The 27,071-nt window shown below is 35.2% G+C and overlaps 4 protein-coding genes across 15 annotated transcripts in view; 1 reads left to right on the forward strand and 3 right to left on the reverse strand.

Moving 5' to 3' along the window:
- The window catches only part of LOC101736901 (carbohydrate sulfotransferase 11), a 40,482-nt gene extending 32,975 nt beyond the window's left edge, over positions 1-7,507 (reverse strand). Inside the window, exons 1-2 of the mRNA XM_004930980.5 lie at positions 6,393-7,507; positions 5,401-5,655 (exon numbers count right to left, since the gene is read on the reverse strand). Coding sequence (XP_004931037.1) covers positions 5,401-5,655; positions 6,393-6,647 — 510 coding nt within the window. The 5' untranslated portion in view covers positions 6,648-7,507. The remainder of the gene's footprint in view (positions 1-5,400; positions 5,656-6,392) is intronic.
- Positions 7,508-7,754: 247 nt separating this feature from the next.
- On the reverse strand, positions 7,755-18,154 carry LOC101739045 (intraflagellar transport protein 80 homolog). Of its 2 annotated transcripts, XM_004930826.5 has the most exons (14): positions 17,891-18,154; positions 17,631-17,798; positions 17,199-17,305; positions 15,948-16,126; positions 15,677-15,766; positions 14,142-14,279; positions 13,842-13,966; positions 13,090-13,338; positions 12,628-12,788; positions 11,810-12,019; positions 10,861-11,002; positions 9,856-10,009; positions 9,012-9,152; positions 7,755-7,851 (listed from the first exon to the last, which is right to left on the reverse strand). In XM_004930826.5, the coding sequence occupies exons 1-14, from the start codon at positions 17,983-17,985 to the stop codon at positions 7,819-7,821; spliced, it is 1,992 nt and encodes a 663-aa protein (XP_004930883.2). In that variant the 5' UTR covers positions 17,986-18,154; the 3' UTR covers positions 7,755-7,818. The 2 variants fall into 2 exon arrangements, with proteins under 2 accessions (XP_004930883.2, XP_037877855.1); XM_038021927.2 differs by lacking the exon at positions 17,891-18,154 and having other exon boundaries at positions 17,199-17,294; positions 17,631-17,772.
- Positions 18,155-18,683: 529 nt separating this feature from the next.
- LOC101738904 (protein arginine N-methyltransferase 3) lies at positions 18,684-21,026 on the forward strand. Its single transcript, XM_004930825.4, has one exon. It carries the CDS (start codon positions 18,819-18,821, stop codon positions 20,373-20,375), a length of 1,557 nt encoding a protein of 518 aa, XP_004930882.2. The 5' UTR covers positions 18,684-18,818; the 3' UTR covers positions 20,376-21,026.
- Positions 20,968-27,071, reverse strand: part of LOC101736773 (dual specificity calcium/calmodulin-dependent 3',5'-cyclic nucleotide phosphodiesterase 1) — a 511,722-nt gene continuing 505,618 nt past the window's right edge. For all 11 annotated transcript variants that reach the window (XM_062668369.1, XM_062668368.1, XM_062668359.1 and 8 more), the window contains 3 exons: positions 26,251-26,524; positions 25,238-25,330; positions 20,968-24,624 (listed from right to left, as the gene is read on the reverse strand). In XM_062668369.1, coding sequence (XP_062524353.1) covers positions 24,557-24,624; positions 25,238-25,330; positions 26,251-26,524 — 435 coding nt within the window. In that variant the 3' untranslated portion in view covers positions 20,968-24,556. The remainder of the gene's footprint in view (positions 24,625-25,237; positions 25,331-26,250; positions 26,525-27,071) is intronic.

Consider the following 27,071-nt stretch of genomic DNA (forward strand, 5'->3'; position numbering starts at 1 on the left):
AGCAAGAGTAGTGCTTCGCAGAATTTACCACCGTATCGGAATCGCGAACCACTGAGAAGATCCGGCGAGAAACTCAGTGTTTATGGGTTAGTTCGCTCGTCGAACGTAATCGAAGAGTTCGACGAGGACGGTGTTTTATTTATTTATTGCTTAGATGGGTGGACGAGCTCACAGCCCACCTGGTGTTAAGTGGTTACTGGAGCCCATAGACATCTACTACGTAAATGCGCCACCCACCTTAAGATATAAGTTCTAAGGTCTCAAGTATAATTACAACGGCTGCCCTACCCTTCAAACCGAAACGCATTACTGCTTCAAGGCAGAAATAAGCAGGGTGGTGCTTGAGAGGTCTAAAAGCACCGAGAGCGAATCCGGGGGATCCAACAAGATATGTTTCGGGCGACGGTAACTTTACGCTGCAGTCAACGTGTTAAAGAGTTTACCAGAACTTATTCATTTTATAAAGATTTAAATTATGTTTATTATTTCAAATTGTAAACGCATTTCATTTTCTATTGCAATGTTTGAGGATATGCTTACGGTCGAGCTGATGAAGACTAGTCACAGCTGCCCATGGGCAACGGTAATGGCAAGGACACACGTTCTTAAGCCTCGTTTATGAAATCAAATCAAATCAAAAAAAAAAAAATTCAACATAAATGAAAGTACATACTTGTTGAACGTCAAAAGAACTACCGCCAATTCACAAGAACTAGCCTCCGTCCTGAGAAGAATTGGCAAGAAACTCAGCGGGCATGTTTTTTTTTTTTTTTTTTTTTTTTTTAATAAGAAATTATTATTTATTAATTTGTTAATATTACATTTTTTTTTTAAATATGAATTTTTTACATTGAGTATTATAACGTAACAATTACTACAATATTGAAATGCCCGGAGCGAGCAACTCATTCCCACTTTGTGCAATCTTCTAGATAATCATTGACTTTATAGTAAGCTTTATTGCACAGATGTTCTTTAACAGTTTTCTTAAACCTATGTATATGTAGGTTCTGAACATCTTGTGCGATTTTTGTGTACAGGCGCACAGACAAACACCCGAATGAATTTCGTATCTTATGTAACCTACTCATCGGCACAACAAGCTTGTGTTTGTTCCTAGTATTTCTATTATGTATGTCCGACTTTTTAGGAAACTCCTCAATATGTTTACGAACATACATAAAATTTTCAAAAATGTACTGGGATGGCATAGTGAGAACTTTAATTTCTTTAAATTTCTCCCTCAGGGATTCCCTTGAGTGCATGTTATAAATAGCACGTATAGCTCTTTTCTGCAGAATAAATATCATTTCTACATCGGCCGCATTGCCCCATAGCAAAATGCCATAGGACATGACACTGTGGAAGTAACTAAAGTAAACTAAGCGAACCGTGTCCGCGTTTGTTAACATTCTAATTTTTTTTACTGCGTATGCTGCAGAGCTGAGCTTACTCGCCAATTTATGAATATGAGGTCCCCACTGCAGTTTGGAGTCCACTGTTATACCAAGAAATACGGTTGACTCAACAAGCTCCAATGATTCCTCAGAAACAATTACATCACTATCCACTTGTCTCACATTTAAAGATGGTTTAATACATTTTAAAGTAAATTTAATACATTTAGTTTTCTTACTATTCAATAATAGGTTATTGATACGGAACCAATGAACCACACACGAAATCGCATCATTCACTTCGTCATAGACTTGTAATTGTCGTTTAATTTTAAATAATAAAGATGTATCATCTGCGAATAATACGACCTCGTGTCGGGACTCAATAAAACTAGGTAAATCGTTTATATATATGTATTAGAAATAAAAAAGGACCCAAAATGGAACCCTGAGGTACACCCATTTTCAACAAGGTGCCTGAAGATCTATTACCTTTCACATCTACTGTTTGTATCCGTCCTGATAAATAGGAAGTAATAAGTTCCAATACACCATCCCTAATACCATAGTGATGTAGTTTCCTCACCAATGTTTCATGTTCAACACAGTCAAATGCTTTGGATAAGTCACAGAAAATTCCAAAACAATCATGTGATTCCTCCCATGATTTAAAAATATTTTTGACTAGATAAGCACCTGCATCAGTTGTAGAGCGACCCCTGGTAAACCCGAATTGTTTATTATGAAGCAGGTTATTTGAATTAAAATGTTCTAAAAATTGTGTCAAAATAATTTTTTCAAAGATTTTACTCAACGTAGGGAGTACTGAAATAGGTCTATAGTTAGAGGGGTCATCAGTACTACCAGATTTAAAAAGAGGAATCACTTTACTATGTTTCATTAAGTCAGGAAATACACCAAACCTATTACAATCATTAAAAATACTAACAAGATGAGAAGCAATAATGTCTATTACAGACTTCAAAACCTTTACTGATATTCCCCACAAGTCAGCTGTATTTTTTACATTAAGGCTATTAAAACTTTTTATAACATTGCTTGAATTAATTTTCTTAAATTTAAAAATTTCATTACATTTGTTGACATGGTTATGCAATAATATTTCAGCTGCTGTGGGGGATGAATTTAGAGAAGTGGTAGTCGAAACTGGAATGTCAGAGAAAAACTTTTCAAAAGCATTAGCCACATCTTCACGACTAGTTACCAATTTATCATCTATTTTTAATGAGAATTCTTGATGGCTATTTCTGACTTTTCCACTTTCTCTACCAATGATGTTCCAAGTCACTGATGATGTTTCAATCACTTAAATGTAAAGATTTTGCCGCTAAACAAACTTTTCTAAATACTTTTGAATAGTTCCTGACATATTGATGAAATGTTTCATCATTATTATAGGCTTTTTCAGAGTACAGATCATATAACTTTTTTCTACTTTAACTTTTATGGACGGTTTTATAGATAGCACATACTTAATTAATCAAAAGAAGCGCCCGGATGTCTTGATTCGGTAATGGCAAGCGAAATTAATTAACAAATCAGCATGTAAGCCGAATTTCTATTCGCATAAAAATGCGTCGCAAATTAGTCTTATATTATTTCCGAAGCAAATATTAAACTAAATTTGTAATTTTTAATATCGATATATTAGAAGTGCTTTGTCTAGTATCCCATATCCCAACTTAAATAAAATGTATGTCTTTTCTAATGATGAGTAACAGAATGCTTGTTGCGGAATTTTACGAAGATATACACAAAAAAATTCAGTTGTACTAGATGCACCATTTCACGATCTATAAGATTAAAAGTATATTTCGAACAAACAATAGTGAAAGTGTGAACGTACCGAGATAGATTATAAATAGAATGATTATTATGTATGGTATGTACGTATTTCTGTGCATGTATTTGTAATTTAATATAAATTTCATTGCACCTACCATTTATTTACTTTGCACTACCTTTGGTTGACTAGTAGAGAATTCCTTAGGCATGAAGTCCGCCAATGTAAATTTTACATGAAGTGTAATAAATAATTAAATAATTATGCAGTTATGTTAAGGAGTTCTATTTGAATGTTTATTAGCTGTAAAGTAAGCCATGTAAAGACGGTTTATTTCCAGCTAATTCCTGGGTGAAGTTTAAGGTATAGTGTTGTAAAGCCCATAAACCCATCAGACGCTCTTGTTTGAAAGTATGAAGTTATTTCAAACTGGTGACGTGCTGAGGTCATTCTGTGTCTGCTAACTGTTGTCGCCAGGTTGACCATTTTTTTTTTGTATTGCATATACAGGTGAACCAACTCACGCCTCAGCTACAGCTAAGTGGCTACCGGATATGAATGCCGCCATCTTGAACACAGGTCAAAGTTTTAATTTGTATTTAGTATATCGGTCGTCGCTAGCGTTCAAACAGAAGCGAATGTATGATACGCGGCAGAAATAGACCGGGTGGTGCTACTTATTCATGAAGGTTCATAATACTCCTTTAGCACCGCTTTGGTCGTCTGTGCAATAAATGAACACAAATTAATTGGAAAATATAGGAAGTAAGTTGATATGATACTAACAGATGGATGGATGGATGGTACGCGGGAAAAGTCAGAATCGTATTTCCTATTCATTTCTGATTATTTTACACAGACTATTTAAATGTTGGCTCATGTAAGTAATCACGGGACTTCTTAAAAAGCGCGTAAAACAATTTCTCCTTAAATCGCTTTTTATATTAAATTCCCAAGATACGTGTAGTACTACTCATTTTGATGAAATCCTCTTTCTGTTTTTTTTATGTGAAGGCATTGCTCTTTTGGCCATCTGGAAAGCCTTCCAGCAATCTTTTCTAGCTTCACCAAAACGAAAGGGGAGTTAAACTTAAACTTGTTGTGCCTTTATGTGATTATCTCCTCCCGATCTACTAACGGTGCTTTTGGGTACCTCAAGCACCGGTCATCGTTCGTAAATTAACCCATAGACATAGCCCACTGAGTTTCTCGCCGGATCTTCTCAGTGGTTCGCGTTTCCGATCCGGTGTTTTTTTTTTTTGCTTAGATGGAAGGACGAGCTCACAGCCCACCTGGTGTTAAGTGGGTACTGGAGCCCATAGACATCTACAACGTAAATGCGCTACCCACCTTGAGATAAAAGTTCTAAGGTCTCAGTATAGTTATTACGGCTGCCCCGCCCTTCAAACCGAAACGCCTTACTGCTTCACGGCAGAAATAGGCAGGGCGGTGGTACCTACCCGTGCGGACTCACAAGAGTTCCTACCACCAGTAATTACGCAAATTATAATTTTGCAGGTTTGATTTTTATTACACGACGTTATTCCTTCACCGTGGAAGTCAATCGTGAAAATTTTTGAGTACGTATTTCATTAGAAAAATTGGTACCCGCCTGCGGGATTCGAACACCGGTGCATCGCTCAACACGAATGCACCGGACGTCTTATCCTTTAGGCCGCGACTACTTCAAAGTCGATTCTGCGAAGCACGGCTCTTGCTAGGGTTCGTGTTAGCAACGTCGTCAGGATTGAGCCCTGTGAGCTCGCCTACTAGTTATGGCTACGCTGAAATAGCCTCTCAAGGCTATCAGCCTAGGTAGGAAAAAAAAAAGTGATTAGTATATAATATATTAGATATTAATAGGTCATAATTATTGTCCATAAAAATGTGTAACAAAATGTTATTTTTTATTATTATTTTACAGTTCTATTAAAACTGTTAGGTAGTAACAATGTCTATCACAATTACTTAGACCATAATTATTCAGATTTTAAACACATTAATGCAAAATGATCATGGCGGTTTTGTTTGGTAGAGAAATCAAAATTATTGCATCTATTATTAAAAAAATATAATCTGTCAAAATTGGCCTCTGGAAAAGATTGTTTCTCTAGCAACTTTTAAATTTCTACAAAAAGAAGAACAGGGTACCCAGTTACATACTCATTCCTTTAATCTGAAAAATGAGAAAATGCTCACCTGGAAATATTGACTTGGTGAATCACCCTCCAGTTTATTTCTATAAGCCGACAGTAATCTTTCAAATGGATTCCTAACAAACACCATCTTATGGTAATTATTTAGCATGTGTTCGCGTTCCTGTGCAGTCACCATGCTGAGATCCTTGAACATTCCGGGTAAGTGAGGTATATGCCCCGGAATTGATAGAACATCTGTGTTATTCCATTTACCAGCCAATATGAGGAGAAGTCTCTTCCAGTTAGTACAGGCCACCTAGAAACCAGTGCTTTTTGTTTGTAATTTTATTCAATTCAAAATGTGCTTTATTTGTGCAACAGTGACTACACTATTCAATCAACAATAGTTTTAAGGTAGTTTTAGTTACTTTATTATTGTTTTGGATAATATTATATAGCTAGATAATAGGAAGTACTTTGATATAATGGACAATTCTAGAGAAACTGTTTTAGCCTTTAGCTGGCACTAATGAGGAGGTCACACTGTAAGTTTTTTTTTATTGCCCTTGTAAGTAGACGAGCATACGGCCCACCTGATAGTGAGTGGTTACGGTCATCCATGGACTTCAGCAATGCCAGGGGCAGAGCCAAGCCGCTGCCTATCGCTTAATACTCTCCACAAGCCTCCACAAGTTAAATTAAATAGTTACAATTAAATTAATAAATTAAATTATGTTTTAAATTAAATAGTTTAATTAAGTTTTGTGGTAAAATTTGTTCAGCTTGATAAGTGTATTTGACATCAAATCAATATACCGCTAGAAAGGTTTAGTTGAAAAAAAAATTGAATAACTCAGATGTTTAATATTTTGAAATGTCTAAAATTTAAAGTAATTGACCACCATTTGAACATTGATAGTTGTCTATTAGTTCATGGTAGTTTTTAGAAACTTTGAAGTGTTGAGCGGAGTTTTTTGGTGTTTTCTCATTCGTTTTAAATGATTGTAATTTAATTACGTTTTTTTTAAATATAATTGTGAGAATCGCACAAACCTTTGGCACATAACAATATAGCAGTTTCCTTTCATCATCAACCAATATATGCCTTAACTGGTCCGGTTGCAGGTCATCCAATTTGTAGTTGCGAGAAAAACGTCGGCAAGCCTCTTGGATGAGTTCTTGTCGAGCCAAGTTCAAGGACTGGGTCAACTCCAAGGAATGTTCGTTTATCTCATTATCGTACACATTACAGTTTGCGAAAAAACGCACATTTAAAAATAACACTACAACAATGCCTCTAAACGACATTTTCACAGAAAGTTGATTTATTCAGAAACGTACGTACACTTTCAAAATTTATTCCGCTAGTAATAATGTAGGGCACGTGTCGATTTACATTTTATATTAATGTTAAAATTCTACTTTCTCATTTGCATCTAATTTAAGTCAGTTTTTCATTTTTTAATTAAACTTCATTGGAATTATAACTTTTTCGTAAAACTCAATCTAATCGCAACACATCCTTCTACGACAACGCGAACAAAACAACTGAATATTGAATGATTGAACAAATTTTTCGAGCTCGAATGAACGTAAGCATGATGAACACTGAATGGTGATTGGTGAACTATTGAACTGAGTAGACCGTACCGTACTCTTTATTGCTACCGAAACGTGCTCTCGTACCTACTATGTAAGACGTATAGTTTGATAAATATGTAGTTTCATGCATTATAGGTAGGTCGTTGTGGTTCACATGCACATTAACAATTTTTTATAGCTTAATTTAGGTCGCGATTTAGACGAGCTCGCGGTCTAACTTAGGTTATATCTACTGCAATAGACAGCAAAAAATGCCAATAAACAGTACAAAGTGGATACCGTAGGTCACCTTGTGGTAAAGTTCTCAATAGTAAAGTTGTAGATAGCATGTATGACGGTCCTATCTTCAGATTGGCACTTAATGTTATTTATCTTGTCCTTTCCAAATAATTCTAGACTGAATTTACTGGTAAGATTATGTAGATAAGCCTGCACGGGCGAGTAACACTAACCAGCCTAACTTCTGACGAGGTGTACCTAATCAGAGACAGCCGACCTCATTTGAAATTGTAGTGAATTATTAATAAAAATTAGGCGTCGCTAGGCTGCATCTAGCTTTCAATGTTGAATTATAATTTTGTGATTACTTCATTTTAAATACTGTTATCCATTTTTTATCGTGCTTAATACCTATATTATCGATAAATAAGTACCTACTTAAAGTATGTCAGTCAATAAATAAGAGCAGTAATTAATATATGACTGAATGTGAATTAATCTATAAGACTGACTATATTTATCACCAAATTTCGAAATAAAACTTCGTTTTTTTTTAAATATTATACTAAGCTTTTTCATTTATTCTTTATAAAAGTAATATTTAAAGAACGATCTCGTTGCGTCATAATTTATAATCATTACTAAAAAAATTGTTTCGTTAACTTGCACTCAGCTTTTCTGGTACATTGCTCTGGAAAAAATAATACAAATATAATATATTGGATTAGTAAGTAAAGCTATTTAAAGCAGGTAAGTGGGGGAGCAGTCATTAGGTCCTCCTCGCCTCGTTTCCTCAATGCTGAGGGTCGTGACCATTATACTTGGACATGATTTTACTCCTTGTAATGTCCGCCAGCGCCTCCGATCATTGGCCGCATGAAGGGCGTCGTGGAAATGGGATCTCAAGTGGTGTGCGGATTTGGTCGAACCACCTTGTCGGACTGCGCCCGCGCGGTCTCTTTCCCTCGATCTTTCCTGTCACGAATAGTCTCTCTGATAAGATAAGACCAGAGTGAGCACCAGTTTTATCTTGGTTTTCTGGGTAATTTACGGTCTTTCCAGATTTTGCCGAGCTGAGTCATGGCTCCCTTTGCCATTCCGATACGCCGTCGTCATTAGGTACATGTAATCAAATTGAGACTCCGAGAATTTTTGACGGGAACGCGAGGAGCGAAGTTGTGTGAATTGTTTTATTTTGTCTATTTAGTGTTTTTTCAGGTTTAAATATGGAATAACGGTGGTATATTAACTGTTTAGTATCTGTAAAAGTGCACAAATATGGGAAAATGAAACAAAGCCGCTGGACGTAGCTTCTCGGGTCCTCCAAAAAGTCCACTGAAAAAGTTTTAGTACCTAAATAACCACCATTTTCTTATCTCATTTAATTTCATGCCAATTGATCATCTAATGTTTCAAATTAATGAACTTTGTTTTATTTCACTTCATATTATAACTTTTCATAAAAAAAAGATAAAAGATTAGGCTGTATGGTATGATACTTTTGCCTTTCCAGTTAGAAAAATAGAACTATTACTATAACTCCGATCTCATGTTTCAAGATAATTAGTATTCATGTTGTGATTTCTATGATCTACGACGACGATTTAACACCAGCGAGCTTCTTAACGTTCTCGATAGTGTAAAAGTTAAGAACCAATTTTGTATGCAGTTGGAACAGCGCCCCTAACGGCAAATGTACCCAAACGATCCCATTTCATACAAATATGACCTAACTTTTACGCTATCGAGAACGTTAAAAAACTCGCACTAAGCACCCTGATCAATCGTAACATGGCCTTGCAGAAACAACCAGCTGACCTGCTTGTTAATTTGAGCAGTGAATATATTTACCCTTAAGTGCTGGATATAGCAAACTTGATGGTATTGGCGTATCAGAGCAAAGGCCTCTTCTGCCACCGGCAGCTGATGGTGTTGCCATGCCAGCACCGCGAGACATGCCCATAACGTTTCGTCTTCAACAGTGCGACAGAGCTGTATACAAAATCAAATTCAAATACCGAAATAACCTTTTAAGCAATTGCATAGCTTTTATGGCGGGGTTTGACCGCGGCGACCGAATCAAGAAATTCCGTAACGAAAATAAAACCTAACACCCCACTCCGCCTACCATGTAGCTCGCGTTCAACACATTCACGAGTTGCGCTTGTGTAGTGTTTGTGAATAAGCATGAGGCGTGACTTCGCACTGCATGCGCATCATGAAAAGTCTGCCCATCTCTCTCTCGCGCGGTCTAGCTTATGAGTGTGAAGGGGACAGTAATTAATGTTTTGTTTTTGTTAATGTTTATGAATATAGCGTGGTCTTATTTTATTATTGTTTTAATATTAAATTATTATTGTCCAATTGCATAAGTTGATAAAAAATGCTATGCAATAGCTTTACTGCGGCAGTCCCCGAGGGCCACACGTGTTTTTTTTTTCGATGGTTTACTGACTAATTGTTTTTTTTCTAAGGCAACTGTGTGATAATTTCTAAAGACTAAAAAGAGCTACGGCCTGGCTATTACGAGCATAAGAGCTCTATATAGTTGTGCACCGGAAGTCTTTTCAGTAATGAAATATTATTTCAGTTTTTAAATTGTCGCAGTTTTAATTAAGTTATGATGATGAGAAAATTAGATTTATTAATGAGTTTTGTATGCCAAAAAAAAACAGATATCCCCACACCAATTTACCTGTAGAGCATCTTGCCACATGTTCGTTGACACATACTTCAGTAATTTCTCTTGGAAAGCTGCGATTGATATGTGAACAACCGAGCCATTACCCTTACATATACGAACGATGCCATCTTCTTCGCTTAGGATACACGGGTTGCGTCCCAGATCCCTACAAACAGTTTTAGGTCTGTTACAACTCAGCGATTATCATGTGTATTTCTTAGATTGAAGTCTGAAGACAATCTTTCGCCGTGTCACGTTCTGTTCGACTACGCCATGATAGCAGGGTTGTTAAAAAATTTAATCTGATATCTCAAGCGTGACTATAAGTTTCGGTCATCTCTTAACACCAAATGAGCTTTGAGGTCGATTTCGATTATACGTCCAAAAATAAGATTTAAGTATAGCTCCTAATAATTAAAAGGAATTATGCCAATTAAAATTAGTATGAAACACATTTGTTACGCTAATTTCCCTTGCTGTCTCTAATGTTAATTATCTTGAATCATAATTGATTCGGTCGACATGTTTTACCCGTAAGTTACTTTTTTTTCAGATTTAAAATAAAATAAATATGTTTATTTAAATTAGTATAAAAAAAATTTTTTTTTATTGCTTAAATGGATGCACGAGCTCACAGCCCACCTGGTGTTAAGTGGTTACTGGAGACCATAGACATCTACAACGTAAATGTGCCACCCACCTTGAGATATAAGTTCTAAGATCTCAGTATAGTTACAACGGCTGCCCCACCCTTCAAACCGAAACGCATTACTGCTTCACGGCAGAAATAGGCGGGGTGGTGGTACCTACCCGCGCGTACTTACAAAAGGTCCTACCAACAGTAAAAAAGTTTTTATTTTCACAGAAAATAAAAAGTTAAATATTGCTATGCCATAATTTCATAAAAATGGTTAGGTACTCTAAAGCGGTAAGACATCCGATGCAAATTTGGAAGCGACCTACAATCAGCGAATTCCTTTTACATTTACAAATATGTAATAAAACAATGTCACTTACGTGACTTCCTTACTGACAGTAGTAAGAACCAGCCAGTCTAATTGGACAGCCCTAGGGCAGCACCAAGCCACAATGGCGTTGGCGCGTAGTCCAACTAGCAATTCTGTCTCTGAGCTCCAAACGACGCTTAGTACTTGAGATCCTTGAAGAAATAATTAGGTACACTATAATAAAATATTCCACAGTTAAATTATAGCCTTGCTATATTAAAATATATGCTATATTAAAATTATAGCTATATTAAATTGAAGCCTTAGTTCAGGTTATTGATCGTATATTGAAACACAAAAACTAAATTATATATTCAAAACCTGATTGAGCCAAGGTGGGATTTTTATAAGTGTTTACGATGTAGCCGAACTCATGACTCTCTCGGTGCTATACGATAACTGGAGCTCATGGGTACCACAATGAATACACCTGCATATCTAAAAATGTGGTGAAGCTTGGAAACAATCTCTCAATTTGCTTTAGAATCCATCCCCATCCAAATCGGAAAGTACCGAATACTTGGCGACATCTGCTTCCTATTAGCTGGCATCTACTAGGTACTAGATGAAACTAGGAATTAGGGAAAAACGTAGCTAAGTAGGAAATTAGAGAATCAATAATATTATAATCTTGAACATGTGGCGTCTAAACGTTCAGCTATCCCATCCGCCAGTTTCAATTGATAATTAGTTATAGATTGATCTTTAAGATTAGTCTAGACTAGTCTAGAGTGGTAAGTGGTATTTATGTAGGTACTATCGTAAGTAATTCGACTAAGCATTTTTATTTCTGTTTTTAACCGTTTCGTAAAAATCACTCTTTAAACACTATGCTTAAGATACGTAACTGAGAAAGAAATATGTGACACGAAAGAATAAAAACTGCAAGAATGATTCCAAAAATCTTTGTAGAAACTTGGTTGTCGCATGGTATATCTATTGACGATTTTATCACTCACCTAATTTAACAAACTTCGGCTTAACATCTTTCACGGAGACTACGTATAGGTCTTTATTGTAGTCCAAAAGAGCCATTTGTCGGTCGTTAATTGGTCCTGTCTGACTCAGAGCAATAGTTGACACTGTCATTTTGTGGTTGAGTTTGGTTACCGTGCTGTCTGTTGAACTACGCACAATGAGACCGGTTGGAAGATCGAAAACGTGAATCACTATAGACAAAAAAGAATATTATGTAAATAAATGCAGTTTAAAACTAAAAAGGCGCGCTCAAATAGCAAACCGCACTAACAAACATTAATTTCATCTTGCATTATACCCTCACCAGCCGGGATTTTAGAGCAAAGCTGTACGTGTATAAATTTTCAAGTTCGGGAATGAATTTTCAAGGACTTGAAAATACCGAGCTAATAAAACTGAGAAAGTGACATGAAATCAATATTATATTTCTTATGACCAGTACTCGTATTTAAGTCTAGTATGGAAGAATTGAAGGGATATTGAGAGCTGTAATTTTAGAAGTGATAGTGACTGTTAGTTTAGCTACGCCTTTTAACATTTAATTAGTTCTACTGTAAAATGTCACTATAGGTAAATCTCTATCTTATTTATGTGGAGACAAAATTTCAATTGTACCCCTACTAATAGGGGAAAAAGTTTGAGAGGTGGTAAACACATAATATGTTAAACGAGATTTGATACCTATGTACTTGTCGGTCGCAGTCCATTACTTGTCACAATCATTCAGCGTTTAACATTTAAAAACTGTTTGTTGAAAATCCAGAAATTTTCCGAAATGTTAAACTGATGGATTACTTACATTTGCGATCGGTTTGATCAACGACAGCCAATGTATCGGGTCCTAAAGACACAGAAGATTTGCCAAGAGTCTCGGATCTACCACCACAACGAGGACTTGCCAACAACCTGCCCATGTAACTATAAACTGAAATTCCAGCTCTTTCTACAACGCACAGGCATCTGTAATAATTTTAATTGTTGAATAGATAATATTTGGCAACAGAGATAAAATCTTACATGATCATAGTTGCTTAGGTCATGTTCTACCAGTAAAAACTGGATGCGAACACAGCAACCTTGAGCCGATTACTACCACAGAATAATCAGGGTCACCTACACTGTAGGTGATCGGCAATAATCTAAAAAAAGTAATGTAAATGGAAAATAATATTCGCGAATATTCACATCTACTTATTTTCGTGTATATCTATTTATTTAAAAGATGCTCTACCTAAAATGCAGTTACGCCAGATTTGCTTACCTTTCGGACAGTAATATCATGCTTACAGTGCCTTCTTTAAGATCGAAAGTCACTGGTGTATTCCAAGAGCTCAGTTTGTGTATAAAGCACTGTTTGACAGTAGCTACGACTAAATGATTGAAGCCTAACGATATTTGTATAACTCGATCCGGATAATCCAACTGGTCGTTCTCTTCTGATACTATGTCTTTGATAGAAATGACCTTTCGACCAATTTGTGTGCAGGAGTAATTTTTCCATGTGTATTCTCTGAAATTTTTAATCCTTGTAATTTTTAATTAGGTAAGGATGGCATCAATATTTTTTCACCCAAACCTTAATATCGCTCTGGTCTTTCTTCAAACCGCATTTAAAGAATTGTTTTATCCATCGATATTTGTAGATATAAATAATCTAATTGTTAAGTGGTTGTGTCTGTGATTTCTTGATTTAGTCTTATTTTTTTAAGGCCTTTTTCAAGCTCAAGTGATAGTTTCTTTTTCTGTCTGGTTTTAATTATGGATAATCTCCAAAGCGGCTCATTTGATTTGACGGTATCTTTATTGCGACAATTTTTGACGTAATATTATACTTTTAGGTTTAATTTAATGGCGAAAACAATAAATTAGGGTTCCGATTTCAACAATAAAAAAACCGAACAGATTATCTTTCTTACAGATATTTTAGAATTTCTAGTATTCAATAAACAAAAAAAGTCCTATAATATAATAAAATTAAAATTAGTCCAACAAATTGATTTACTATTGTTTTACCTGTCAATAATATGCGCAAATATGACATGGCCATTGGCACAAGCCGCAGCCAACTGGGTACCATCCATGGACCAGGCGATGTCATATATACTGCCGGTTGATGGACGATCCAAGCAGTATGACCACTTGAACAAAAATAACTTTTATAGGGAAGTTCTTTGATTTTATTAATATTTAAATTTCGACTTAGAATGTGTGTTTTCTGTATAGTCATAAAGCGTAGCATCAACACAAAAAAAATTAAGTTGGTCAAATAGCTTTATTATAGCAAAATAAATATCCGTCTTCTCTCATACTCACACCATTGGCATTGCACAAACGTGTCAAATTAAAACTTCCCGCAACGAACATGTCGCCGGCTGGAGACCAACTGACGCTGGTGATAGGCTGGTCATGTTTCACGCTCACCGAGATTTGCTGACCAAACGTATCCCAAATCTATTCGAGAAATTAAAAATTCCATAAATTGCAAAGGCTCAGTTTTCAAAGATATTATTACAATGAAGAAAATAAAATAACAACTTGTGTTTCCCAGTGATACAGAGATTTTCGTAATGAGAAAATCCCAGTCAGGCAGTAGGTAGGCAGGTCTATCTATCTAACTGGCAATGCGACCTTTGAATACAAAATTTCAAAAGAGGGGCTGCCTTAATAGATTGTGCTTACGATATATCAGAAAACATTTTGGGGACTTCTGGTCCTATTAAATTACGATATCCGTATTTCCGCAGCACTACGACATGACAACTGCTTCTTCGGGTATCATTGACTATTATCAAAATATTGATAACACGACGTGTAATCATGAATACATTTCACTTTATTACGGTATTTATTATTACTGTAATTTATAATGAAAACCGCAGCGATATTGTTCAACCACATGAAACTATAGTAGGTAATTACATAGGAATCCTGCGTCCACTATTGAGGAATAAATAATACACACACACACTTATACAGCGCTGTGTAGGTACCAATAGATATTTTTCGGTAGTATGTGGAACTTAATGGCCGAAGATGCTAAAGGCGGGGCTTGGAGTCGAACAAAAGTTCTTCTCCAACTCCTGGTCTCAGCGTAGTCACGATGTTAGACGATGACAAGTCCGGTCTTATTTGCTAGATAAGGACAGGGCATTGCTCCAATCACGCAAGGAAGTCCGCGAAGTGTTCGACCGTGCCTCTTCGCAGCCAATAAATTAGTCTAGTTCGATCGAGCCTGGTAGCTCACCATCGTCGGTTTTCTCCTGTCACGGGCGTCTTATCGCCATGTATAATCAGTGGCGAGCGCTTCCGTCTCTAAGGAAGGACGCCTTCCTGGAACCTAGTGCGCGAGAATGCACGCCGCGGTTTTTTTTTTCTACCTGTGCTGATAGCCTTGAAAGACTATTTCAGCTACGCCCAACATGTAGGTGAGCTCACAGGGCTCAAACCGGAGTGTTGCTGACACTGGCCCCAGCAAGAGCAGTGCTTCGCAGAATCTACCACCGGATCGAAAACGCGACCCACTGAGAAGATCCGGTAAGACACTCAGTGGGCTGTGACTGTGGGTTTATTCGCTCGACGAGGACGGTGACCGGTAGAGACAATGCGGTATCCTCGGAGATACAGCAGCTTGCCCGTTTCTACCGTGAAACAATCATGTGTTCTAGTTTGAAGGATAGGGAGGTCAAACAACTGTTATACTAAAAGTCATCGAAGATGCAAGTATATTTCCCACAGCAGTGTACACATATACTGGATTGTATATACCTAGGCTCTAATTATAGTCTACCGTCTTTTACTAATCAGTCTACTAGACTAATAAGTCACGAAATTAAAATTAAATAAATAACCTTAGTAAAACCATCCTCAGCCCCGGAAACAACCAAATTGTTATTTGCGTTCCAAGCCGTGCACAAAATGAGACCATCGTGAGCTTTCCACTGAAACCATTTACAAAAAATATTATAGTTAATATAGGTAAAGGATTAACTATAAAAATACACAGGAAACAATCAATATAATTTACAAACAGTTAATAAATAATATAGACAGATAACAAAAAAAAAATACCCTGAAACTAATCTCGAACACTATAATTTGAATTAAATCTCACTGGATTACCTTAACAATTTTACTGCTCGAACTCAAATGCTTGATAACGAGAAAGTTTTCTTTTGTGTGCAATATAGCGTTACTGTCTGGACTCCAGACGGCGTCGAAACATGGCACATCCGATTGAACCAATGTTGAACGAAGGAGACCGTTGCGAGACCAAATCTTCACAAAACCATCTTCGCCGGCTTAAAAAATGTTTAAACAAAAAATGTTTTTGTTTTCAGAATTTATTGACAGGTACTACAGTTTACCAGGTGCATATTGCTAATCGTTGCTTTAATCTCGCGCTTAGTGTTTTAATTTTATTGTTTCCGACATTTTGATTATTTTATAGATTGGATGTTCGTAAGGAGTACAGTATTATTCGTCGACATTTGAAAATTGTGCTAACTACCTTCTATGTATTCGATGTTGGAAAGGTTTCAATGTAACCAGTATGCTAGGCATACTATAGGTACTTAGTGGGAGTTTTTTAAAAGTTCTCGGTAGCGCAAAAGCTTTTTTTTTTGGTCAGGGTGAAATCGCCGAACTCCCACCCTCCACTGGGGATAGAGGGCGGGGTATGTGTATGTATGACCGATTTGGCTAATTTTGGTCTTGAATTATTCGTGGTAGTCCAGAGAAGGTTTGAAAGGTGAGAAAATATAAAAAAGCTCGGAATCATATAAAAACAAACAATTTTGTTTTTCTTTTGATGTGTCCCCTAGATATGTCTTTTATTTATCGATTGAGGCATTACGAACTCTGCCGGGTCAGCTAGTAAGATATACATATCTAGTCAAAGAGACGGTCATTTGGACATTATTGATTGTCATCGTGAATCGATGTCGGTAAGGTTATCAAAATTTTAATGAGAGAGCATCAGTTATTCATTCTCATTGTAAATTAATTAGCAGTAGAACAGCGAGAGTCTCTTGTCTGAATATAATGGATAAAGGAGGTCTCATCATTGCTTATTTTTATCCATTGGACTAGGTACTTTTAAACTACTTTTAGGTAAACTAGCGACCCGCCCTCGCTTCGCTTCGGATTATTCGGATATTATTGATTTCTCTACTATTTAATGGATGTTATTATACATATAAATCTTCCTCTTTAATCACTTTATCAACCGCATCAAAATCCGTTGCGTAGTTTTAAAGATTTAAGCATACATAGGGATACAGGGACAGAAAAAGCGACTTTGTTTTATACTATATAGTCAAGAAGATGATCAATAAATTAACAGCTATATTAAACGACTAATAATTTTAATACCTGTTAGAAGACCCGCTCCGTCTGGACTCCACTTTGCTGTGAGGCAAGCCCCCTCGTGAGCGGTCACCGATTTCTCTATACGTCCATTGTGATTTACTATATGAAATCTAGAAATTTTATTTTACATTCTACTAATATCAGAATCAATAAAAAATAAACGATTGCAATAATGGGTGGATCATGAACATTGGCAATTTAAGACACCTGCAGGTATTCATAATGAGAAAGTTGGAAAATCAAAGGAATCGTGGACGTCTAAATGGTTGAAATACGTAGTTAGAAACGGAAAAACAATAGGTTGTCCAAGCTACGGAATGAAATAAATGGAAGATTAATTTAATCGGGCCAAGGCCTATCTGTAGATCCAAACCTATTGAATTTGATGATCATAAATTCTTACTATTTATTCATTAATTAAAAAAGGAAACTTACTTGCCATCAGCTGTAGAAATCAATATGACATCATGTTGATGTTTACTGCCTCCTAGACTAGTTTTAGGAAATAAGTGCATGCTAGTCGGATAGAAATCATCAGGAAAAGTAGTTACCGGCAAGCATTCATTATTAACTAAATTCCACTTTAATAGTTTATGATCGTCTCTGGAATGTATATCAATACAGAATTAAAAATAAATATTTAAGGCAAAGCATTTTTATTTGTTATTTCACTTTTCTTATCCTATTTCCTTTACCCGCAAGAAAATACGTCCTCTGTATTATTCCAACAAACGCAAACCACTACACCGGTGTGTTTTGGTTCCTTGTGGGAGGAAATTTTAAATTTCATTCTGGATCAGTGAGTTGTTGATTTTGTACAGAGATTGAATTAATAATAAAAAAAGTATAATGTACTCTTCTACTATAGGAAAAATGCTACATCGCACTTAAATAAATGCAATTAGTCCAGAAAATACACGATTAGACAAAATGTTGCCATGGATACGCAAATACAACAAACTATTTTGTGTAACCTAAAAATAATTGTTCTAATTTGTGTTATTAATTGTTAAATAAATTTGTTGATGCTGAATATTTGCTATGATGTAATAATCAGTAATTGGCCATTAATCAAAAAAATTGCTATGAAGAATCGAAAATTGAGTTTCAGAACTTATAATGTATTTATAAACCCGTAAAACGATGGTGTTATTCATAATGTGATTTATATATTATGGTTTCCGATAGCTAAAAAGCCAATACCTATATGTTTAAATTGTAAAAACACAAAATTAAGAGATTTGGAAAAATATAACATAATCGCTGAAGAACACTTTTCTATTTTCTAAAAATTCAAATGAACTCATCAATATTTTATAATTTTACTAAGAGGTTAATTCTTAATATGTTGTTGCTTTATCTCTTTTTCTTTAATTTCATTTCATTTTACTTTCTTTTTACATAACAAACAAGGCTTCGGTCTTTGTTATAAAAACTTAATGTATGTGCAACATTCCCTTTGCCGATTTAATGAACAAATCAACAAACAATTTGAATGTCTAATGTCAATGTCAATATTCACATGCTGCCGATTGGGGAATCAATTTTATTTCAAGAAGAGTTTCCCATTGATTTTACGCTGAACATATACGTGTTGTCCGTAATTCAATATAATTTTTAATTATGTCGGATGTACCAGATCTTAGTAGTGACGAAGAGCATTTTGACGATGAAGAATGGCAAGAAATGGAAACCAGTAACGTGTCGGTAACATGCTTGTTTTGTTCAGAGCTGATTTCTTCTGTGGAAGAAGCTTTGGCCCACTGTGAAACTTCGCATAAATTCTCTTTAAGTATTCTAAAGCTCAAGTTTAATATGGACTGTTATTCATACATAAAAATGATAAACTACATAAAGACAAACAAGCCAACTGCTGAAGAATTTATGAAAATTAAGCACCCGCCTTGGAACGACGACAAGTATTTGAAACCTGTTGAGAATGACGAATGGCTCACATTCGACTTCGATTCTGTATCTGAAAAACCTAATTCCCCCAAAACATATCATGCCAATGTTGAGAATGGTGTTGTTACTCTTTCTCAGGGACATTTTACTGAATTACAAAAAACCATACAAACATTGAGCGAACAGTTAAGTGAGAGTCAAACTCATCTGCAAATGGCCAAGGAGGATATAAACAAAATGCAAGACTCAATGAAAACATTAGTTGAAGGCGGCCAGTCCTCAAGTTGTGAAGTAAAAAATAAAACAAGTTGTGTTGCGAGTATTCCTATAGAGTGTGACGAAGGATACTTTAACACTTATGCACACTTTGGAATTCATTACGATATGCTCTCAGATAAAGTACGAACAGAAACGTATCGTGATGCCATATTAAAAAATAAAGAAACCTTAAGAGAGAAGACTGTACTTGATCTTGGTTGTGGCACAGGAATACTGTCAATGTTTGCTGCATTAGCAGGTGCCAAACAAATTTATGCCTTAGACCAATCTGATATAATATACCATGCAATGGATATAATAACTGAAAACAATTTACAAAATGTAATAAAGACAATTAAAGGTAGACTTGAAGAAACAAAACTTGAAGAAAAAGTTGATGTATTAGTTTCCGAGTGGATGGGATACTTCTTATTATTTGAAGGAATGTTGGATAGTGTAATATATGCCAGAGATAACTGTTTGAAGTCAGGTGGTTTGTTAATGCCTAATAGATGTAGCATAAGTATTGTAGCAAATGGTGATGTTGATACACACAAGAAGCTAATAGATTTTTGGTCTGATGTTTATGGTTTTAAAATGAACTGTATGAAATCTGAAGTAGTAAGAGAGGCCAGTATAGACGTAGTTGCATCTAAATATATATTGTCTCAACCATATGTTATAAATGAAATAGACATTAGTACTTGTGATACTACCGTAATGGATTTTACATCAGAATTTAAATTGGAGATTCTAAGGGATGGTTATTTGACATCTTTAGTAGGATATTTTGATACGTTTTTTGATCTGCCCAATAGTGTGTCATTTTCAACAGGTCCTCATTCAGCACCTACACACTGGAAACAAACTGTATTTTATTTAAGAGATTGTAAAGAGGTTAAACAAGGCAGTGTTATAACTGGCACCATAATTTGTAATAGGCAAAAAACAGATGTCCGAGCATTATCTGTGCAGATAGAGATATTTGGAAAAAATCACAAATATATACTAAGTTAGAAAATACTAATAAAAGTGTCTATTGTAATTTTCGTAATATTAATAAATGCCACCAATTTTTTTTATTAAAATAAATTAAGAAAGTTAACTTTGATAATACAGTTTGATATTTCATTTAGAAATTAATTGGTGATAATGGTTCAATATATTTACTGAAAAATTATTTTGTAGTATTTCAATCAGCTGAGATTTTTGAAAGATTAATTTAATTTTTTTTACATGGTAAAAAGTTTTCTTGACATACTGTGGATAAATGCAATGGTTCTGGATAATATGGACAAATTCAGCTCTGTTGATGGGAAGTGTGATAATAAAAAGGAGAAGAATGGATCACTGGATGTTTCTTCAGAGTACGTCCCGTGGGGGCATGTGATACAGAATAAGAGAGAAGTGAAGTTCCTCTATAGACCCAGATGTTCAAAACAATCTGTGTTATTTTTAATTCACATCAATAGATAAGGAAAGTTTTATTTTTTATTGTCAGTAATTAAAAATACATATGGTGTTAAGTTGCAATGACTGATTATTTAGTTGAAATCTGATCAGCCTTGCATTAATGATTGCAGTTTTTAAGGAAGTTAATAAAACAAAGTTTTCTACGAAAAATGTTTATTTTATACAATAATATGATAAAGTTACACATAAATAAAAGTTGTTCTTTTTATTATTTACACAAAGACGAACCTAACGTTCTACTAAACTTAGTACATGAGATTTCAAAGATTTAAAATACGTTACGTTAAAAGTGACATTGTTAGTGGGTAAATAAATTCATGTAAGTACATAGTGAATACCTAAATTGCGGAATACAGTCTCCTATTATAAATTCTATATGATTTAAACAAAGCCGCAGCACAGCGAATATAGCCAAAAAATAGTGAAAAAACTTATGTATAATATTATTTAGTGTTGATTATTCATGTGGACGCGTAAGACCGACCCTGGACTGGGAAGAATGTCAAAAAATACTGAAAGATCTGTGGACAATTGCGTTTGTGATTTTTTAGAAACTAATTTTTAAAGACATTGTTGGCGAGGAAGAGGAGGCACGCTATGGTGTAAATGAAAAATGAACGTTTTATTATTTTTGTTTTAGATTGTATTTTAAAATAACGGCTGTGATGATACACAGGTACAGTAGGCGAGCGAGTTCATGTCCATCCTGAAGAATGCACTACCTGTGACCTAGTTAATTATAGTAATGTCGATATTAACTACCGATTTAGTCAACAGCTGTCAATTTGGTTTAATGTAACTAGGTCATTTTGCAAATTATAAAATAAATGTGATAAGTAATTACTTATTTACTTCTAATAGAGAAAAATATTTTATAAATTCCAATTCAATTACTATCAGATGAAAAGACAACCGACAGATCAGAGTCCGAACCAGTGTAGATTTTTTTCTACCTGAACTTGTTGGAAGCGGAGTAGTCATGACTTATTCACCATGAAATAACACAATAGCGTTAGCGTAAATTTTCGGTATCGATAAGCGCGCGTCACAACTGTCAAAGACAATACTAGACTAGGCTCCCGATGGACATGAAATCGCGCGTATACTGTACACGGGTAAGGTTGTTGTTATCATTGAAGCGTGTGTGGTGGCAGTGGTACTGCTTGACCGCATTTTGTTTTGTTGGCAATATTGTGCGCATAGACAGGCATAAATGTTCAATGGGACCTATTGACAAAAATCAGTGTTATTCCATGGTCCCTAATCAAGTTTATGTTACGGAAATAGATTTTCATTTAGTATTATATATTATATTATATTATTAGATTACATATACATATATAGGGATTATTATTTCATTATTCTCCTAACTAAAAAAGAAACATGAATTCACGTTTTTCGTAGTCATTGATTTGTTAATATTTATAATTTATTGTAGATAGGTAGGTACTTAAGTTTTTTACATAATGATATTACGATTATTTATCGTGTGTGCAAAGTCGATTGAAAACCACAGTAGGTACATTCAGTATTTTTCGCCATACCTTCTGGTTTTAGACTGGTCATCTTGAAAAATACCCCACCGCTGACTTCATAACCTTTATTTTTTAAAATAGCATGACCACTAAACATCTAACAATTGGGTGTATCTGCATCTTAAATTGATTTTGTTTAAGACTAAGTACATATCATAATTTAAAACTGCCCTAAATACGGACATTACAACTAAAACACTTAAGTCGGAATGTTCGAGTCACATTCAGAAATATTTTTACAAAAGATCAACAGAATTACGTGTCTTCCAATACAACACGGTTAACATAGTAATCTATAAAGTACTATAGCAAGCTATTTATACAGAAACATCAATAAACGTTTACATAAGGCTCAGTATATACTAACAACTACATTTTATAAAGCTATATCCCCAATTAAAATGGCTTTACCAGAAATACACACATCAATGAATTATTATTTCGAATACGTTTACATAATTTTTAATCTATTAAGGTTACATAGACTAATTTTGCTCTAAATGTTTTTTTTTTTTTCAAAATAGACGATAAATATTTAAAAAAATTCAATATTATCTACGGTAAGCGTCACCAGTTGACATATAATATATCAATACTTTCCCTGAAATAAATAGGGAGCTAATATTTTATGTGATTATGGCGTTATTTTCTGATATTCAATGAGAATGGTCCCACGTGTGTACCAGGAAAACTAGGCCTCAGACGATATTGTGTTTTTAAGTTTTAAATTTTGGCAATTGTTTTTCCCTAAAATCTTATCGTTTGTTTCAATATAAATTCAATGTTTTATTAATAGGTATCTACCACGCATTAGGTCGCACGCAAAGGACGGCAAAAATAGCTAGAGTCCTCAATATTTTGCTATATCTTTTGTGTACCCTTGCCTAATTTGAAGCCAATCAGTCGAATATATTCCTTAAGTTTCATAGGACAAAACTCACTTTGAGAAGGAGCTGTTTCTGAAAAAAGTATCGAGTATATTTTAAACTACATCTATATCAGTTAATTGTAAAATAAGTAGCAAAGGTGTTGTTTCGAAATACAATGATATAATTTAAAGTATCTATAGATATAATAATAGGTAACGTCTATCTACTTAACGTCTAGTATTTGAGATGGCGTTATTACCTAAAACATAATTAATATTAATAAATAACATTTGGTCAGGAATATCAAGACTCCAATTTAATCGGAAACATTAAAATTAATAAGCGTATTTTTCATATGGGTTAAGATTTATAACTAACATTAAGCTACACAATTGTTAGAATACATTATGAGTTTTATGAACGATTATAAATTATTATTTGAATGAAGAGTGCCTCAGTGCTCACTACATTATTTGCTCCGTCACCAGCATCTGATATTTTTTATCATTAATAAGTTAAAACATTAAAATCTAAATACAAACGATTAGCTACTGATCATTTTCTATATATTTATTAGAGCAAAGCATTTTGATAATTTTTCTGAAAAAATTCTAAATCTTATGCGTTTGTCGTGGGAAATATTTTAAGCTATCGCACTTATACTCATGTTGGAGGAAGACAAACGTTCCCGAATACGAAAAGAAGGTGTTTGTATCATTTTTGATATGGTCATAATTAAAAATCGCGATCAAATTAAATGTCCAGTATTGAAGTTTTTTTTAATATACCCGCGCAATATAATCCATCTGTCGCACGGGGCAAAGAACTCTAATGACGCCAAAAAGTTCACTTTCGATTATTGGTTATAAAAATTTGACCTTACTAAAACGAAATATGTTTGTGGTTTTCAGGTTTTGGCTAGTTAGGAGAAAGAGAAGGAAAAAATGCTTCCCTTATTTAATTTCGGGAGCGGTTATCTTCCGTCCTATATTAAAATTTCTCAACGAAGCTCTAAAACTTAAACGCTAGAATGGGTCTTAGCATTAAATACACTAATGGCATTCACCGCTCAGCGGGATTTCGCCTTTCCGATTCGCTCACTATGTTGTCTTCCACATAGATAAATACACCTACGTCCTACACATTTAAACGCATTGTGCTATCGAATCACATTTGTGCGTTATTAAAACGTCAATTACAAGAGCAACGAACATAAAGCGTCTTTGCACACTCAAGCACAGGTCCTTTACTATTTTTTCAATAGCGTTTTTAGCATGTTCGAACAACTAGTTCTAACGCTATTTACAAATGTGGCTAAATATTATTCTTCTGGTGGAGGCTGAACCTCTATGTTCTCCTCCTGCTCCTGGTTGGCTCGGGCCTCGGCGTCTGGATATTAACAGTTTATTTTGTAGATAGTTGTTTGTCAAAGGCTTAGGTATCTAAGGTGTGTCTTAAGATCTGTCTTTACTTAATTGGGACACCGCTGCGCAAATATACTTTCAGGCTTTTCTCAATTAACTAGAGAGAATTATTTAAAAAAGTCATGTATGTTTAAACTAGAAAAATAAACTTAGAACACAGTGTATATAGGTACTTCACCGCGACCTTTCGGTAGTCTCATCATAAGTCTTTAGTCGTCCAATTCTGGACATAGGCCTCTCTCAATTTGTACCAGTGAGCCTTGGCTTCGGCTTTCCTCATTCATTTCTGGCGGCCCACCCCTCGTCATCGTTGGGGGGGTGACTCACTACCATTGCCAGAGCGAGGACTTCACTCAAGAATCGTCTGCGTCACCGACCGTCGGTCTTAATAACCTTGATAAGTATTATCATCTCAAAATCTTAGTCGTTCTTCTCATTCATTTTCATTTTCGAAACATAAATCAAAAGCATACCTTTTAATCATTCAAAAAGGTCTGGCTGCTAAATGAACTAAAGATACCTCTTTAGTTCATTCAGCAGCCAGACCTCCTACCGGAGAAAGAGGGAGTTTTAGTTACCTTTAGTAGCTTGCTCCTTCCATATCTTCTTATTGTCACTGAGACAGGTAATCCAAGGTTTCCTTATCTTGAATTTGTTAACACTCTCGGCGCCTGTAATGTTTACTAAATTTGTAAATTGCCAGTTGCTATTTTTTTGTAATTGAACATAGATACATGGTCATAAATTTAGTAAAATGATATGTTGTTTCCTATTGCTCAATTAAAATGATTCATGTCCATAGGAGAAGTACAGGATAGTCTTGCGATTGTCGTTCAACCAAGAACCAAGTATTTCCTTTTTAAACACATATTAAATAGGGTTGGTTTTTCTGTTCGACTTTAAGATTTCATGCGTTCGGTTTGTGGCGGGTAGCCATCATACAACGCGAGATAATTGACAGATGCCTGAATCTCGCTTACGACATTTTCAAGATAAAGCGCATATATACAAGTTCCGAACAACAACATTCGGACCGTCGGTCTACCGAGCAATATCATCTGCTCGGTGGAAGATCTTCCCTTTGTCGTTAAGCTCCCCAAAGGTTTGAAGAGTATTATTGAAGGGCTTTGACCTTTTGAAGTGAAACTTCTTTAGAATCGTTGTGATTTCAAACTCGATGAAACGAAAAAATAAATCCATAGAGACAAAAACACATCAATGTATAGTATTCAGCCGGCGAGAGAATGAGATAGAACACATTAGACGTTTTCGGTCTCCTCTTTGTGCAACTCTTCGTAGCATCCCCACTATCGTCTACTAAACATTGTCCATATGTATGCTCCTGTGTAGTGGAATAGTCAGTATATCTATATGTTATTTATAAGTGTCACTTCTACCGTGTGTGACTTGCACACACACACAATTTTTTAACACGCTTTTTATTTTCTTTATTTGAAAAACTATTTATTATACCAGATCATCTTTCATATCAGAGTTGTATGAAATGAATGTAAAATTCTACCAAAGAGCACCGACCGCGACGGAACTTCGAAGTTAGAAAACCTGGATATTTTGTATCTATTTTACTTACCCGAATTTTCATCAATAGTCGGTTCAGTCGCTGCATTAGTTCCGGATTTATTGCCGGAGTGCAGAGGCCCCAAAATGCATTCCAGCATGTCTGCACAAACTCCCATGCTGGGCTCCACGATGAACTCAATGAAACCAATTTGGGATTCCGCCACCAGAGTATTATTTCTGTCGCAGAGCGGACTAAAGGGCAGACCAAGATCTCGTTCTTTGTCACCTTGGAGGAAAAACTCATCCAAGAGACTCATTGTCCATCGGTGGTGGAGATCCCATCTCTGTAACATTGAAGGCGTGTATGGAGTATTAAGAAAATTTAAGTATTTGGTTTGGTAAACTACTAGCCGTACTCGCCCGCTTCGCTGGGCATTTAAAATTAACATTATTATTTATTGTCATTATTATTAGGAAGTCCAACACTCATGTAAATATTAGCCTATCCATTAAATACTTGTATTTTCTATATGGATACCAAGTTTCAAGTCAATCGGATGCATGGTTCAGTAGTTATAACGGAACATCCGTAAAAACCACTGTAGATTTCTATATTAGTATAGATATAGATAATGCTATAGGTAATGTTCTCTTTAGTCGTGCTATTAGACGATATTATGTGTATGGAGTGACAGCGTCTTCGAGTTATTAATATCAACAATAACTACACCTATTTAAGTAAGCTTATTTTCTAAATTAACTTTCTCACGAAAAAAAATGTTATAATTCCTAAGCACGGTAATGACAAACTGATGGCCGATCGCAGAAGAAGAAAACCAAACTACAACATGAATGTGTGAATGTAAAGTTGTTCAAACTCCATCACTGCGA

Source organism: Bombyx mori, chromosome 4 (genome assembly GCF_030269925.1).
Source record: "Bombyx mori chromosome 4, ASM3026992v2".
Taxonomy (NCBI): Eukaryota; Metazoa; Arthropoda; class Insecta; order Lepidoptera; family Bombycidae; genus Bombyx; species Bombyx mori.

Bases quoted from the DNA above. Each gene is read 5' to 3' on its own strand.
- LOC101739045 (XM_004930826.5), bottom strand. From the start codon at position 17,985: ATGAAATTTAAAATTTCCTCCCACAAGGAACCAAAACACACCGGTGTA. The intron at 16,127-17,198 runs GTATTAAAATTA...ACATTTTTTAAG, and splicing joins CGGAGCGGGTCTTCTAACAG to CCGGCGAAGATGGTTTTGTG. The intron at 10,010-10,860 runs GTAAGTGACATT...AACTGTTTGTAG, and splicing joins ACTGTCAGTAAGGAAGTCAC to GGATCTGGGACGCAACCCGT.
- LOC101738904 (XM_004930825.4), top strand. From the start codon at position 18,819: ATGTCGGATGTACCAGATCTTAGTAGTGACGAAGAGCATTTTGACGAT.